At 67.1% G+C, this 15228-nt stretch overlaps 1 protein-coding gene across 1 annotated transcript in view; it reads right to left on the bottom strand.

The window, feature by feature from the left end:
• The window catches only part of NECTIN1 (nectin cell adhesion molecule 1), a 56774-nt gene extending 42531 nt beyond the window's left edge, over positions 1–14243 (bottom strand). The window contains exon 1 of the mRNA XM_084895617.1: positions 13965–14243. Within this exon, the coding sequence (XP_084751743.1) occupies positions 13965–14043 (79 nt within the window). The 5' untranslated portion in view covers positions 14044–14243. The remainder of the gene's footprint in view (positions 1–13964) is intronic.
• Positions 14244–15228: the final 985 nt, after the last annotated feature.

Here is a 15228-nt window from a genome sequence, read left to right as displayed (position 1 = left end):
GAACCTGGGACCCTTTGGTCGCAGGCCAGGCCGGCGCTCAGAAAGACAACTTTTAGTGGCGCACATGGGGGAGGGGAAGTGGTGCTATTGGCCACACAGGCCACTGCCATCCTCCAGGCACAGGCCAGCCCGCCCAGCAGAGAAGGACCGGGCCCAGGTGGCACTATGCTGGCTGGTGGTGAGGAACCTGGCCCAGACACGGGGTCTGCACTGCAGCGAGCAGAACAGGGAGCGGGAGCACGGCCGCTTGCACTTCCTGCTTGGGGCTGAGTGCGGGGCTGGATGCTGGGCTGAGTGCAGGGCTGGGGGCAGGGCTGGGTGCAGGGCTGGGTGCGGGGCTGGGTGCGGGGCTGGGTGTGGGGCTGGGGGCGGGGCTGGGGGCGGGGCTGAGTGAGGGGCTGGGTGCGGGGCTGAGGGCTGGGTGAGGAGCTGGGTGTGGGGCTGAGTGCAGGGGCTGGGGGCGGGGCTGAGGGCTGGGTGCAGGACTGGGTGCGGGGCTGAGTGAGGGGCTGGGTGCGGGGGCTGGGGGTGGGGCTGGGTATGGGGCTGGGGGTGGGGCTGGGGGTGGGGCTGGGTGCGGGGCTGAGTGCGGGGCTGGGTGCGGGGCTGAGGGCTGGGTGCAGGACTGGGTGCGGGGCTGGGTGCGGGCTGGGTGCGGGGCTGGGTGCGGGGCTGAGGGCTGGGTGCAGGACTGGGTGCGGGGCTGGGTGCGGGCTGGGTGCGGGGCTGAGGGCTGGGCTGGGTGCGGGGCTGAGTGCGGGCTGGGTGCGGGGCTGGGTGCGGGGCTGGGTGCGGGCTGGGTGCGGGGCTGGGGGCAGGTCAGGGTTTGATTCCCGGTCAGGGCACAGGCCCGGGCTGCGGGCTTGACCCCCAGTGTGGGGCGTGCAGGAGGCAGCTGATGGATGATTCTCTCATCATGGATGTTTCTCTCTTTCTCCCTCTCCCTTCCTCTGAAACCAATAAAAAAAAAATTTTTTTTAAACAACTGATAACAAGTCAGATACGAGGGAGAAGGAGGCGGCGTGCAGCCCCGGGGAATGCAGATCTGGGCTCCGAGCCCCGGAGACGTGCCCACCAGAGAAAGGCCGAGGCCGTGAGGCCGCGCTGGGTGCACGGTGGGCCACAGTGCCCGTGGGTGCCGGTCTGGCTGGAATTGGACAGGACAGATCGGGGGCCTATTCTCTCAGGTCCCCGATCCTCCCGTGGCCTTCCCCGCCTCCACGGCCACAGGGGGCCGCCCCAGGAGCCGCCAGCCTCCTCCCCGTGGCCACTCCCACCCAGCCCAGGTCTGTGCCGGGGTCCCCCAGGGGAGGGCAGCGTCTCCCTCCCACCCTGGGCCTCCCAGGGGACAGGGACCCTGGTTGGAGGGCAGGCGTGGGAGGCAGGATGGGTCCCTCTCCACTCCGGCCTCCTTTTCCCTTTGCCCTCCTCTGCCCGCCCCCTCCAGACCTACGGAAACGGCTCCGCCCCGGAGAGAAGCACAGCCATGGGGTGGGCTGCACCAGGGACCCGAGGAGGAGGCACCAGACCTGGAGGCCTCTGCTGGGACGCTGTCCAGCCGTTATCGGAGAAACACGCCACCAGAGGGCAAACTCCGGGCCCCCGCCTCCCCCCTCACCTAAACCCTTAGAAGCTGATTGTCTGAGAGGGAGAGAGAGAGAGACATCAATGATGGGAGAGAATCACGGACGGGGAGGGGGCTCCTGTCAGAGCTGGGGAAGGGCTGGGCGTAGCTCCAGGTGGGAGAGAAAACTGAGGGGACACCAATGACTGACAACCAGGTGCTAATTATTAACCAGCTGGACCCTTGGACTGAGGGCCAAATTCCTGGCTTCCTCTTTCCTCACGGGAATCCCAGCACCTCTGGAGCCCTCACCTCATCTCCCAGGCCCCGGCCTCCTGCAGACTGTCCCGCCTGGCCTTGCTCTTCATCTCAGTGCCATCCTCTCCCCTCCTCCCCCCTCCCCTTCCCCTTTCTCTCCGTCTCCTGTTTTCTGAAATATCAACCCCTACTCCCAGCCTTGTCAGGAGACTGGGGGACAGTGACTTTGGTGTGAGGGGCCTGGCGGCAATCCTAGGGACTCCGCCCCCCCCCAGCTCCCATCTGCCCCAGCTCAGCCTCAGGGTTTGGCAAGCGGAGGGGGGTACCAGGAGGAAGCAGGAAAGTATGCCACCCTGCTGGGCCAGGAGTTCCCTGCCAAGGAAGTTCCCTGCCAAGGAAGGGGGTAAAGAGCAATAGCCTTTATTGACATATGAGAAGGGGCTCCAGGTCGGTCTGAACTGAGTAGGTGAGGGCGGGGAGGTGGGGAGGGGGGCAGATCCTGAGGATTCCCCTTTGGGGTTCAGGAAGGAGGCACCTGGGTTACTTTTAGGATCAAAGAAGTCCAGCCTCTCCCAGGGCGAGCGGCTCCTTTAACCCCTTTAACGCGGGCAGCTTAGCACAGCTCAGAGAGGCAAGCAGCCCCGGGCCTGCAGGAGGGAGTGACCAGTGCCAGGCCGATGTGTCTCTAAGCACCGAGGGACCGAGGGGCGACGATGGGAGACTGCCAGTGACCCACACAGGAGCTCCCACCAGGGCCACACCCACCCGGCCGCCCGTCCTCGGCACAGGCAGCCCGGAGAGTCTGGGCTGCCAGGGCTTCAGGGTGAAGTGACTGCAGGAATCCCGCTCTAGGTCCCACACCACTGCGCCCTGTGCCGCCACCCCGCTGTCTGCCCGGGCCCCGAGTCTCTCTCTCAATATTGTTATTGATTTCAGAGCGGAAGGGAGAGGGAGAGAGAGAGAAACATCAATGAGAAAGAACCATTCATTAGTTGCCTCCTGCACGCCCCACACTGGGGATGGAGCCCACAACCCGGGTGTGTGCCCTGACCGGGAATGGAACTGTGACCTTCTGGCTCTTCCTAGGTCCACGCTCAGCCCCTGGGCCACGCTCCCTCCCGCGGGGCCCCTCCTTCCCCACACCACCTAATCCTCACTCCCACTGGGGTAAGCGGATCTTTCTCTGCAATTTGCTGCTAATCCAGAGCACAGCAGGGCTGGAGGGAAGATGGCGGACGTGGGCGCAGCTGCCCGCTCTGCTCCGGGAGCCTGGGCTGTGGGGGGAGTCCTGGCGGCCCAGGCTGCAGCAGCCAGCTGAGAGGGGCTGGACCATCTGCTCCAAAGAGCCCTGAGGGGCCAGCATCAGTCGTGGCTGAAGGAGCGAACGGGAGGGGCCCCCGGGAGCCAGGGCCACCTGGGTGACCAGGGACGTCCTGTGAGACAGCGTGTCTGAGGCGCTGGGCTGCAGCCTCGGGCCAGGATCGGGGCAGTCAGAACGGTAGGCTCCTGTGTGGGTGTGAGTCCTCTGTCACGGGGGGAGGGGGGCACAGGCAGAGGCTGGATGATCAGCAACTGGGCGAGTTTTAAGAAGTGAGAGGGGCCCTAGCCGACGGTGATAGAGCGTCGGCCTACAGACCCAAGAGTCCCGGGTTCCATTCTGGTCAAAGGCACGTGCCTTGGTTGCAGGCTTAATTCCCAGCCCTGGTCAGGTGCTTGTGAGAGGCAACCAATCGATAGATCTCTCTCACATCAATGTTTCTCTCTCTCTCCCCCCCCTTTCTCCCATTCTGTAAAAAAAAAAAAAAAAAAAAAAAGGCAAAATATCCTTGGGATAATTAAGAAAAAAAGTGCGTGGGTGTTAAATGATCCGACTCCTGCTGATTCTGAGACCCTAGGATTCCGACTCACCTTCCCCTCTGGCAGGCAGGACTCTGCCCTCCCCCGCCCCCTCCGCAGGGGACAGAGGGGTGTGGCCATCTAGCCGAGGGGAGGGGACGGAGAGGCGGCCCCTGCCTAGCCCCGGCACTAAGTGTGGACACATGGAGGCTGGGGAGCAGCACCCACAGGCCCAGTCCTCCTCCCCATCTCCCAGCCAGGCCTCTGCCCTCTGGGCATCGAGAGGTGGCACCCTCAGGGGCAGCCTGCTGTGGGTGAGGCCGGAGGCTGGGCCGGCCCTCAGTGCCAGGACCAGGAGGGAAACTGCTCCTCCCAGGCCAGGGCTTCCCACCTGGTCCTGGGCCTCCTGGCCGCCGACACCCTTCATGAAGGAGCCCAGGCACCAGGCACTTCCCAGGCGATGCTCCGGGCCTGGGTGTTCTCCGTGGGCTGGGCCCGATGGCCTTCCTGAGCGGACCCCCCGGGAGCCGTCCCGGAGCCGGGCCAGGGAGCCAGGCCAGGAACTGCAGGGAGGGCAGCCCCGGAGCCCACCCCTCGCCGGGCCTGGGCACAGGCTGGCTCACCAGGCACCGGGCCGGCAGCGAAGCCTCCAGGGGTGGCATTGTGTTGCCAGTGGCGGAGGTCGCCTTCGGGAGAGAAGGCACGGACACTCAGGCGCGCGCCAGTAACAAAGCAGGGACCACGGCCTCCATCAGACCCAGCCCGCAGGCCGTTTTCTGGGGGGAAAGAGTCAAACCAGTGGTCTGTGATCTTATGGACAGAACGATTATCCGAGACCGACCTGTGCCCTCCTCCCGCTGGGCCCTCACCTCCACAGGGAAAGGAGGCGACCAGGCGTCCCGCACAGGCTGTGGCCCGTGCACACACAGCACAGCCCTCCCCACACACAGGAACCACAAACCGCTCTCACAAAGCACAGCAAGGACACACACCAACGATCCTGGCCGCACACGCTGCACACCGGAGAGAGAAATGAAGTGATGAGGGGGAGGGGACTGGCCTCTGGGGAAGCTGCCCGCCCCCAGCACTGTCTGCCCTGCCCCAGCTCCCTGGTGGGAAGGGGGCACAGACCTCCCAGCCCCCCAAAGCATCTCTGAGAGGCTGGTGCCTGCCCTACTCCATCACCACCCCTTCAACACTGACGTCCCCCGCCCCCACACACACACCGGCCATTATCTGAGCCTTGGGAGGTGACAAGGGTGGGGAGGGGGCCTGGCAGGGGCCCATCCATCAATGTGGGGCTAATCAGGGTGCTCCCAGGCCCAGGGTGCTCCTCTCTGGGTGTCATAAACACAGGCATGTCTGGGAAGGGCTGAGAAGGCGGTGGCTTGGGAGCGGGCTGGCCGCAGGGCGGGGGGGAGGGGGCAGGCCATCCATCACTCAGATGCAGGATGCAGGCCAGAGAGGTCGGCTCAGTGGGGGCGGGGAGTGGGCAATCAGACCCGCAGGGCCACCTGGGGCAAGGCTCCGGGAGCAGCCTGTCCCAGCCCCCGCCCCAATCTTTAACCAGAAATTCGGCAGAAGCCTCCGCCATCCACTGAACCCTCAGAGGAGGCCTGGCCAGGGGCAGAGCGCTGGTGTGAGTGGCCCCATCCAGTGGCCCCCCCACACCCCCTCTCACCCCGACAGAAAGCTCTGGGCAAGCGGCCCCTGGGTGAACGAAGGCCGTCCGTAGGTGTGCGGTGTGGGTGGCTTCGGGTGGCCGGGCGCCCTCCCTCCAGGCCGGCTGCAGGGAGAGTCCAGCGGGCGGCCGTGGACAATCCGGAGTGGCGGGTCGGAGGAAGGCCTCTCCGCTTCCAAACACATCAGGGACTGCAGCGAGCTGCCTCCTAACGTCAGTGAGGCCTGAGCCGCGGTGACCCTGGCCCAGCTCGTGCTCGGCATGACAGGGCGGGCTCCGGTGCTCCCGGACAGGCCCTGGGCCCGAGGCAGCTCCGGTCCTTTCGTCCGAGACCAAGGCAGCGCCCAGAACGCCCCGTCCCCAGCGAGGAGCCCCTCTTTGCCGCCGGTTGGGATTTGGGTGAGGACAGGAGAGCCTTGGAGAAGCCCTCCAAGCTGAGGACAGGCCTGGCACAGCGCGCCTGCTGGCGTGGGCCCCGGGGTCTGGGGCAGCCGGGACGCCCTGGGCAGCTCCGGGCACTCTCCCAGACCGGCTCTCCATGGCCGGCTCCCTGGGCAGCGCGGCCCCGTGATGCTGAAGGCTCAGGGGACGGAAGTGGTCACGTCAGGACACGCCTCCAGCACAGCCAGGGCACCGCTCCCGGCACAGGCACCGGCAGGAAGCGGGCGCGAGGACACGCTTAGTGCTGGGGAGGCACCGCGGGCACAGGAACGACGCCGAGGCTGAGGATGAGCAGAGCTCCGGGCGTCTGCGGTCAGGGGAGCAGGCGGGCAGACAGGAGCCAGGGGCGGGGCGGGGCGGCGACACAGGGTGGCAGCCCTGGAGGTGAGGTCCGGCGTGGCTCAGGCTCAGGGAGCGGCCCCCTCCCGGCCCCCACGGGGGAGAGGGGCCGCGTGGACAGAGAGCCTGGCTTTCCAGACCGGGACCCCGGCTCTGCACTGACAGGGCGGTTAGCCCACTCTCTGTGGGGAGAGGGTGGGTTCCTGGCTTCTCCATTGCGAGAAGGGGGAGCACAGGAGTCCTGCCCAGGGAGCGGCCAGGGAAGCGAAATGCGTTGTTGTGTGTGAGATGCTTACAACAGTGTCTGAATGACCAAGAACTCTGGGAAGTTTTCTGTTCTTTAAAAAAATGTATTTTTAAAAAAATTGATTTCAGAGAGGAAGGGAGAGGGAAAAGCATCCATGATAAGAGAGAATCATGGATGGGCTGCCTCGTGCACGGCCCCCACTGGGGATGGAGCCCACAACCCGGGCCTGTGTTCTGACCAGGAATCCAACCCTGACCTCCTGGTCCATAGGTGGACGCTCAGCCCTGAGCCGCGCCGGGAAGTTTGTTCTTATAACCACCAACTGTCCAATAAGCAACCGCGTAGCCCCCAGCACGCACTCCCAGCCCAGCCCAGGCCGCAGCGCCGTCCTGTGCCCCTGGGAGCCGCCTCACGGAGGAGCCCGGCCCGGGCCAGCGAGGCCACGGTGAGGCCACGGCGAGGCGCTGGTGCCGGCTCTGAGAGGAGGGTCGCCCAGCCGGCTCACAGGCTTCACCCAGCAGCCGCTGTGACCTCGATGCTCGGTGTGAGATGAGGGCAGGGGTGCGGCGGGGAGGCAGGTGCACGGGCGCTGAGGCGGGAAGCAGGGTGCAGAGGGGGTGGCCCGTGGGCCTGGCCATGTCCAGGGCAGCTGCGGTGAGCCGGGGAGGGGCAGCGACACCCGGAGGCTGAGTGAGTCCCAGGTGAGCGCCCCCAAGCAGCAAGGTGGACAGAGCGGCTGAGAGCCAGGGCCGCTGCGGCCAGCCCCCTCCCCCCAACGGGAGCCTCGAGGGCAGCCAGGCTTGGCTTGGAGGTGCTTTCTCGACCTCTTTTGCCCTGGCAGCTCACAGCAGCTGCCCCCAGAGCCTAGGAGTGAGGCGGGGGGGGGGGGGGGTGCTGGGGAGCTGGCCAGGGATCAGAGAATGGGGTTCCTGGAGGCAGCCTCGCCAGCCACATGGGCTCCACTCCAGACCACAACCTGCAGGGCCCGCACAGGCTCTGCCCCTCTCCCGGCGGGCCAGCCTCAGGGCTGCAGGCTGCCGCTCCCTCTCAGCGGACTCGCTTGGCGCCAAGCTGGGGGCCGGGCGGTGTGACCTCAGGACAGACCGAGTCCCCGTGGGCACCAGGAACCAGTGACTGGGGACGGGCATCGCGCTCCCTGAGACAGGCGCTCAGAAGGCAGTTTGCTGTGCTCTCGCCTCACTTTTTTCTGGTTTCTCTGCACCGAGGATGTTTTCTATTGGTTTTAGGTAGAGCAGAAGGAGGGAGACACACAGAGAGACACTGTGCGAGGCACATTGATCGGCTGCCTCCCGCACACATCCTGGCCTGGGGCCTGGGGGCTGGGGCCTGGGCCGGGGAGGAGCTGCAACCGAGGTGCATGCCCTTGACCAGAATCGAACCTGGGACCCTTCGGTCCACGGGCCGACGCTCTATCCACTGAGCCACACCGGCCAGGGCTCTTGCCTCATTTTCTCATGGTGACACCGTGAGCCGGTGGCAGGGGAGGACAGATGGTGGGGCGGGAGGACGCAGCAGGGAGGCGGTGTGAGGACCCGCTGAGGAGGACGGTTTTGCCTGTGGGAGGAGGCCCCCGAGCTGGAACCCGGGGCTCTGTCACAGTGCTGTGGGTCCCTGCATGCAGGGAGGGCGTGGACCAGGCTCAGCCGAGCTCCCGGCAGGTGAGACCGCGTCTGTAGGGGAGGGGAGATGCTCCCCAGGAGGTCCCAGGCCCCTAGCCCTCTGAACAGAAAGGGCCATGAGGAAGGCCAGGGGCGGCTGGCAGGCTGCCCTCTCCGGCGAGGGCAGGCCCCGGCCTCCGGCCCTCAGGCATGGGCGGGCATGCCGGCTCCCACGCCCAGACTCTCCTCCAGGAATGGGAGCTTCTGGGCGGCTCCTCCCGGGGAAGGCCCGCACCCAGGCCCAGCCCGTGGAGCGAGTCCCGGCCGCCCAGGCAGGAGTGAGCTCAGGCTCTGAGCGGACAGAGGAGCCGGGCTTCGAGGTCTGGACGCTCCAATTCCAGGAGGAGGGTGCAGACTCCACGTCAGTCCACGGTCACACTCCCTACGGCCCTCGTGCCCCGGCCTCCGGCCTGCTCTCCGCCAGCTGTGCCAGCAGCTGCGCCCGTGGAGCCCCCGGCCACCAGCCGGCGGCTCTGACGTCCCCTGAGAGAGCCTGCCGAGAACCGGGCTCTGCACAGCCCAGGAGAGGGGCTGACTCCACCTGCCACATCTTCCCCCCCAGTCCGTGCTTTCTGGGCACTGTTCTACTGGTCTCTGCCCAGCGCCAGGCTCACCCCGCCTGGGCCTGCCATGCCCTGCACCCTGTGCCCACACTGCAGGGGCTGTCTCTGTCTCAGGCTGGATCCCAGGGGACCCTCCCTTTGGCCCCTCTGTTCTTGGACGGCTTGTATTCTGCGAGCCTGGGATGTGGGCCCCACATTCAGCTCTGGCTGGGCCCCCCTCCAACCATGTCCTCGACTGACCCCCTGTCCCTGCAGGAGCTGTCCCGTCTTGTCTGTGTGTGTCTGTGTGTGTGTGTGGAGGGGGTGGCTGGTGGAGCAAGTGGCATGTCACTGGCTAGGCTGCACCCCGGCCGGGCCCCGCCTCCTCTGAGGTGTCTGTCCACCGGGTCCCTCCCGCTCCCTCGGCTTCGAGTTGGGGAGCAGGAAGGCCTGGGCCACAGGTGGCCGCTCGGTGTGAGACGGCCAGCAAATGCCTGCCGTGGCCCCACCTTCCTCCTCTGTGAAATGGAGAACGACTGGCCCTCGCTCCCAGGCCACCAGAGGCTCGGCTGAAGCAGGGGCAAACGCACAGCACGCTTGGCAAAGCTCCTCTGCAGCAGGGAGCCGCGAGGGAGCCTTCCCTGACCGGCTGCACTGCTCACTGGAGGAGGTGGGACCAGGCCGCTGGAGAGGGGTCCTGTGGCCCTCCCTCCCCAAGTGGGGACGTTTGAGGGGAGGCAGGGGCCGGCCCCGGCTTCCCTGCTAGTGCAGGCTGCTGCCACGGCGAGCACTCCAGATGGTCAGCGGTGTCCAGCAGGCTGAGCCCGGGAGAGGTGGGTGCTGGGGAGAGCCCCTTGGGGTGCAGAACAAAGGCTGCACAGCACCCGATGCCCATGCAGTACCAGCCACCTGGCTGCAGGCTCCACCACAACTCCGGGTGGGGGCAGGGGCGGGCTCCCTGCTCAAAGCAGCTCCTGGCTGGAGAGGGAAGGGAGTGGCAGTGGGCAGGCAGCGGAGTTGCTCTTTCTTCAGGACGTGCAGAGTTGGCACTGCCCACTGCCCGATGCAGCGGGGCAGGACACTTTAAGGACAGGCATGGAACAGGGCAGCCACCACTCACATTCACGTTCATCACCGGCCTGGCGCCATGCTAGCACACATTACTGTGATCTAGTCTTCACAAACCTCTTTGGATCCCGTTTTACAGATTGGAATACTGAGGTCTACAAAGTCCACTCAGCTAGCAACCGGCAGAGCTGGCATTCCAATCCAGTGCACCGGGCCCCACCTGGCTGTCTCACGGTGCCAGGCAGCCACACGGGGGAATCTCCAGGCCACAGGGAGGGGAACGGAGCTAGCTACCCGCTGCTCCCTTTGAACGAGGGCCTCGGGCCACTGCCGCTCTGCCTGGACGGCTATGGAAGGCACAGACCCCAGAAGCCCGGAGAATTCATACCCCCGCTCCCTCCCGGCTGCAGGACAAACTGTGGGGTCACCGTTCCCCTGAGCCCCTGCCTGCTGTGCAGTCGGGACGTCTCTGGGCCTCCCTGCCTCTGAGCTCCTGCTTCCGTGTGGCACGGCGCCGGTTACGCTGGGTAAGACGTGCTTTCTCCCATTCCCCCCTTTGCATCTCCCACCTCCAAACAGCACAACAGCGCCGGGCTCACAGAGCTTACAGAGTTACCGGGCAGGGTGCTGTCTCCAGCTCAGCGCGCTTCCTTTGCAAGATGATCCCTGCTCAGATCTCACGTTACCTCCTCCCCAGCCAGCACATCTGCTGCCGCCCTGCAGCCGGTCTCTGGAGAGTGGTGGGCACCGTGGCGGGAAACAGTTGCAGCTGAACTTCAGACAGGGTGCTGGGCTCCAGGACAGCCCCCCCCCCCCCACTCCTCACCCCTCACTCCCACTTCCCTTCCCGGCAAGGGGGGCGCCATGTCTGCTGCATGGACTGGGGAGGCCTCAGGCACATGCTGGACACAGATGGTTCCGCAGGGCTGGTCAGGGGGCACCAAAGCCTAATGCACCCTCCTTCTCAGATGCCCAGAGTGCACCACCTTTCCCCCCTGAGGGCACCTCTCTCCAAGTATCCGTGCAGGAAGCAAAGGTGCTAAGTTAGTAGCTGAAATCCTGTCTCTGCGGTCCCTCCCCTCCCACAGGATCCCGAGGCCGCAGAGGCTGAGAAGAGAAGACCATCTCTCCAGGGAAGCACCTTCCGAGAGGGCACAGCCCCTCCTCCGGTCTACAGCCAAGGGCAGAGCACAAGGAGGCCGGCCCAGGCCTGCTGCCCCTCAAGGACCTGGCAGCCCGTGGGCACATCCCTGTCTCCTCCCAGGGTCACCCCCGCTAAGTGGACAGGAACAGACATCGCCTCAGAGTCACTCACTGAACCGTGTTGGGCACAGGCGATCTGTTCCACAAGGACATACACTTGATGGTGTCCCGTCCATGGAGACCGCAGCCAGCAGTGCGTACCCTCCCGTGCCCGCCCAGGCCGCACGCAGGTAGTGTGGAGGCCAGCACAGTGCACAAAGCCCCGGCGGCGAGGCCGTACGGTGACGTCACAACTACACGCACAGCTGGCTGCCGCGCCTCCCGGCCTGGCACACACCAGCATCCACGCTTAGAGTCAGGACAGGCGAACCTGCAGATGCCCCTGCCCAGATGGAGCCGCTCAGTTACCAGATTAACCAGGAAAGACACACTCGGGAAAACGGAAGGGACACTGACACCTCCCTTGGGTGTTTTCTGTTTGTGATGAACAGTGAACATTAGTCAGCTGCTAAACAATGGCAGCCCCACAGGCACAGCAGCTGGGCTCACCCTCGGCCCCGGCCAGGCCCCCTGACTTGGCCATCACACCAGGCTCTGGCCTGTGGGACAGCCGGGCCCCGACTTAGCCATCACTCAGGTGCTGCCTGTGGGACGGCCTGCTGGGCCAGACAGTGGCGCGTGCAGCACTGAGAAATGGGGAGAGGAAAGTGAGCCGACACCCCGCATTCAAAGGAGCCCCAGGACAGCCAGCTCTGCCCAGCTGTGGCCAGAGGCCTTCCGAGGGTATGCACGGCACCTGGGCAGTGTTTTCCTTCCAGAAAAAAGGTTTGGGAAGCCAATTAGGGGGGGTGTGGTACAGGTGGGACACCAACGCTGCACCTGCTCCTGAGGCTCTGCCTCCTCCGGAGCCGCATGCTCCACTGGCTCTCCTGTGGGGAGACCGTCCTCACCGGTGGACTGCTCGCGCGCGCACACACACACACACACACACACACACACGCACACCCGCCTGGCAGTCTGGCCCGTTGCAAATATACTTTGGTGTTGACACTCCAGTGGCTAGATTTGGGATGTTTTTGAAGTCGGGACCCACCCTCCACCAGCGGCTCCCCCCAGAGGCCCCTCTCCTCACCCCCCAGGTTCAGGAGAGCCCAGGGAAGACCCACCCAGGCTGCTGAGTCCCCGAGAGGAGCAGCAGCAGGCATCAGGAGGCTGGGTGTGGTGGAGGGGGCAGAGGGGGCAACGTCTGGGCTTGCCAGCCTCAGTCCAAGTGTCAGGCCCAGGCCCTGCACACCCACACCCCCTCCCCCAGGGCCAGGCCCAGGCCCTGCACAGCCACACGCCTGCCCCAAGCAGGAGCGGTTGAGTCCACAGCCACAACAAGGACAGCCAAGCCCAGAGCCCACGAGCTCAGTAAGCGCTTTCTGGCCCGGGTCCTGCTCTGCGCCCCACCCTCCACCTGGATTTCTGGTGTGGGGAGTGTCCTTGCTCAAACCTGTGACCCTGGCCCCTCTCAGCTCCTGCTTCCTGAGTTGGGTGCAGCAGGACAGGCCTCCACGCCCCCAAAGCAGGAATTCCCCACTAGGCACCCCAGGTCTGGGGGAAGAAATAACCAAAGGAGGGGAGCATGGGGGTGAGTGGCTCCCCACCCCTTATGGGGCCCAAGGTTAGCATGCCCCTAGTGTGCCAGGTCCCTGAGCCCAGGGTCCGCCTTGGCCCTCCTGGGGCGGACTCCAGTGGCTGAGGAAGGGTGCCCAGAGTCCACCCCAGTCAGAATTCCCTGGCTGCCCCTGAGGAGGCTCGGGTGAGAAAAGACCCCTCACTCCCTCCAAAGCGGGGTGGGGGGAGGGTGAATAGGCAGAGGCACCTATGTCCAGGGATTTCCCTCCCCGACAGGCTCAGGAGTGGGGGCACCTGCCTCCACAAGCGCTTTAGGTGCCACTGGCCACTCCCCGAGATTTGTGAGGCTTGGCAGGGAGCTGGCGGCGGTGGAGGCACAGACCGGCATGGCGCCGGGTTCCTGCCTCCCAGGGGGCACCCCAGCCCCGAAGTGGGCGGCCAGGCTGGGCCTGGAAACCAACTGCCCTCGGGATTCGCGCCTCAACGCTGGCCCCTGGGAGCGGATCTCTATCCGACCGTCCTTCTGCCACCCTCAGGCCACGCCACGTGCTCAGCCCAACCTGCCGCTGCCGCTGCCCCTGCCCCTGCCTGCCTCTGCCGCTGCCCCTGCCGCCACAGCGGGGTTCCTCCGGGGAGTCCCAGCCGCCTGGGAGGCGCGCGGCTGCCCCAGGGACGCTTAGGGTTAAGTCCGGGCGCCGGGACTCAGGGGATTAGCCTCCTAAACGCATTTTCCAGTCCATTCCCGGCACCAGCGCCCGGCGGCCCGGGCCTCCGCCCCCGGCCTCCGCCCCCGGCTCCGCGTCCTCCGGTCGGCGGGGCGCCGCGGGCCACCCCGGGGCGAGCTTCCGGGGAGCTCCGCCGCCGCCCGCCCGCAATGCGAGGAAGGGCACCCGGGAAAGTGGGTCACGCGGCCACCTGGCCGGCACGAAGCGGAGGCGGCCCCCTGGGGAGAGTCCCCAACTGGGAGCGGAGCCCCGCCGGCCGGGAGAGGGGCCGCAGGGGGCTGTGTGGGAGCCGCAGTCCCGGCTCCACGCGCCCGCCGGGGCACCCGCACAGCCAGGCACAGGCGCTGGCGCTGGACAAAGAGAGGCAGCCCTGCGCCCCCCGCCCGCAGCCCCCCGGGGGACAGACGGACGGACGCCTCCGTCCGGAGAGGGACGGCGGCTATCTGCATTTATGTAACAAGCAGTGCTTCCAAACTGCCTCCGGCTGGAGCTGGGTGCTAATAACTAGGACGCGATTACACAGGATTTTTGTGGAAAGCTGGGCGGACGGAGCGCTCTGGTGCGGCACAGACATTTGCCTCCCACCAGCCCCCTTCGGCGCAGGCTGCCCGGTCTCCCCGTCCGCCCGCCGCGCCCCCTCTGCCCTCGCGTCCCTAACCCTGACCCAGCTCTCCCGGTGCCTTTCACTCCCCAGTCCAGGCGCGCCCGCCACCGGCCCGGGAGGCACCGAACGCGGAGTTAACCAGAGGAGGGGAGCTCACCTGGGAGGAAGAAGGCGGCCAAGCCGAGAGCGAGGCCCCACCAGCGTCCAGCGTCGTCCGCAAGCCCCCGCGGAGCCATGGGGGCCCGGAGGTCCGGCGAGGAGCGCTCCTCGCCCCAGAAGCGGGCGGAAGGCGCAGGCGGTCGGGGCCGGCGCGCTGCGGGATCCAGGTCCGCCGAGGGGCCCGGCGGGCGGGCGGCGCGGGGTGCGCTCGGCGCGGTCCAGGCCTCAGCCGCCGGCAGCTCAGAGGCTCGGCAGATGCCCGCCGCCAGGCGCAGGAGTCATGCCCCTCGCCTCGCTCCCCGCCCCGCGCGGCCCCGCCCTCTCCTCCACGCAGAGCCCCGGAGAGGGACCCACCCCGGTTCGGGCCGCCGGCGGCTCCGCGGCGCGGGTTCCGGCCGGCGCGCTCACGCCCTCCCGCGCGGCTCCAGTCCCGGCGTCCGGCCGGCGTCCTCGGGGCCGGTGGCGGGCGTGGGCCCAGCGGGGCTGGCGGGCGGGGCTCGGGCCCGGGCGGCGGGCGGAGGCCGGGGCGCCTCGGCGGGGGGCGGGGGGGGGGGGAGGCCGATCTGCGCGCGGACAGCCAGCCAGGTGCGCGCTCCGCCGGCCGCGGATGCACTGTGAGCGCGGCGTCGGGAGCCCGCGCCTCCTGTCCTTTCTCTCCCCGCCGCGCCGGCCTCTCCCCGCCGGCGTGATGTCAGGGGGAGGGGTTAGCGTTAACCCTCCCGGCGCCGCGCCGGCCTCCGCGGCTCTCCCGCCTTCCGGCTGCGGGCAGAGGCGGATCCCAGCGGGGCCCGGGGTCCCGCTCGGCCCTCTGGCTCGGAGATGCCCCCGCCGCCTGCAGCCGGGAGGCGGGACCGCTCCGCGCGGGAAGGCGCGCAGTGCCCCCTGGCGGCCGGCGCGGGGCCGCGCTGCGCCGCGGGGCGGAGTTAGCCGGGCGGTGCGGTAGGGGCTGCGGGAAACTGGGTCTATTCACGACCCCGCGGAACGGCTCCCCCAGGTCCCCCGCCCCAGTCCTGGCCCCATTTTACAGCTGTGGAAGCAAAGGCCCCGAAGGGTAAGGCGGCGGGTCTCTGGGACTGGAACCCAGGGCCAGGGCCCTGGCAGTGCCAGGACGCCCGACCAAGAGGCCGCCTGGCGGGACCGCTGGGAGCTGTGAGGAGGGGGGGCGGGGGGGCGGTAGTGGATGAGATGGGGCCACGGAGGTTTCTGGTCTTTTCTAATCCCCGCTCCCTTCAAGGGTTCCTTTTCTAAAAACTGCGCCCTCG

The sequence above is a fragment of the Pipistrellus hanaki genome, assembly GCF_964339955.1.
Source record: "Pipistrellus hanaki genome assembly, chromosome: 9".
In the NCBI taxonomy this organism is placed as follows: domain Eukaryota; kingdom Metazoa; phylum Chordata; class Mammalia; order Chiroptera; family Vespertilionidae; genus Pipistrellus; species Pipistrellus hanaki.
This window is presented reverse-complemented; position numbering and strand designations above follow the sequence as displayed.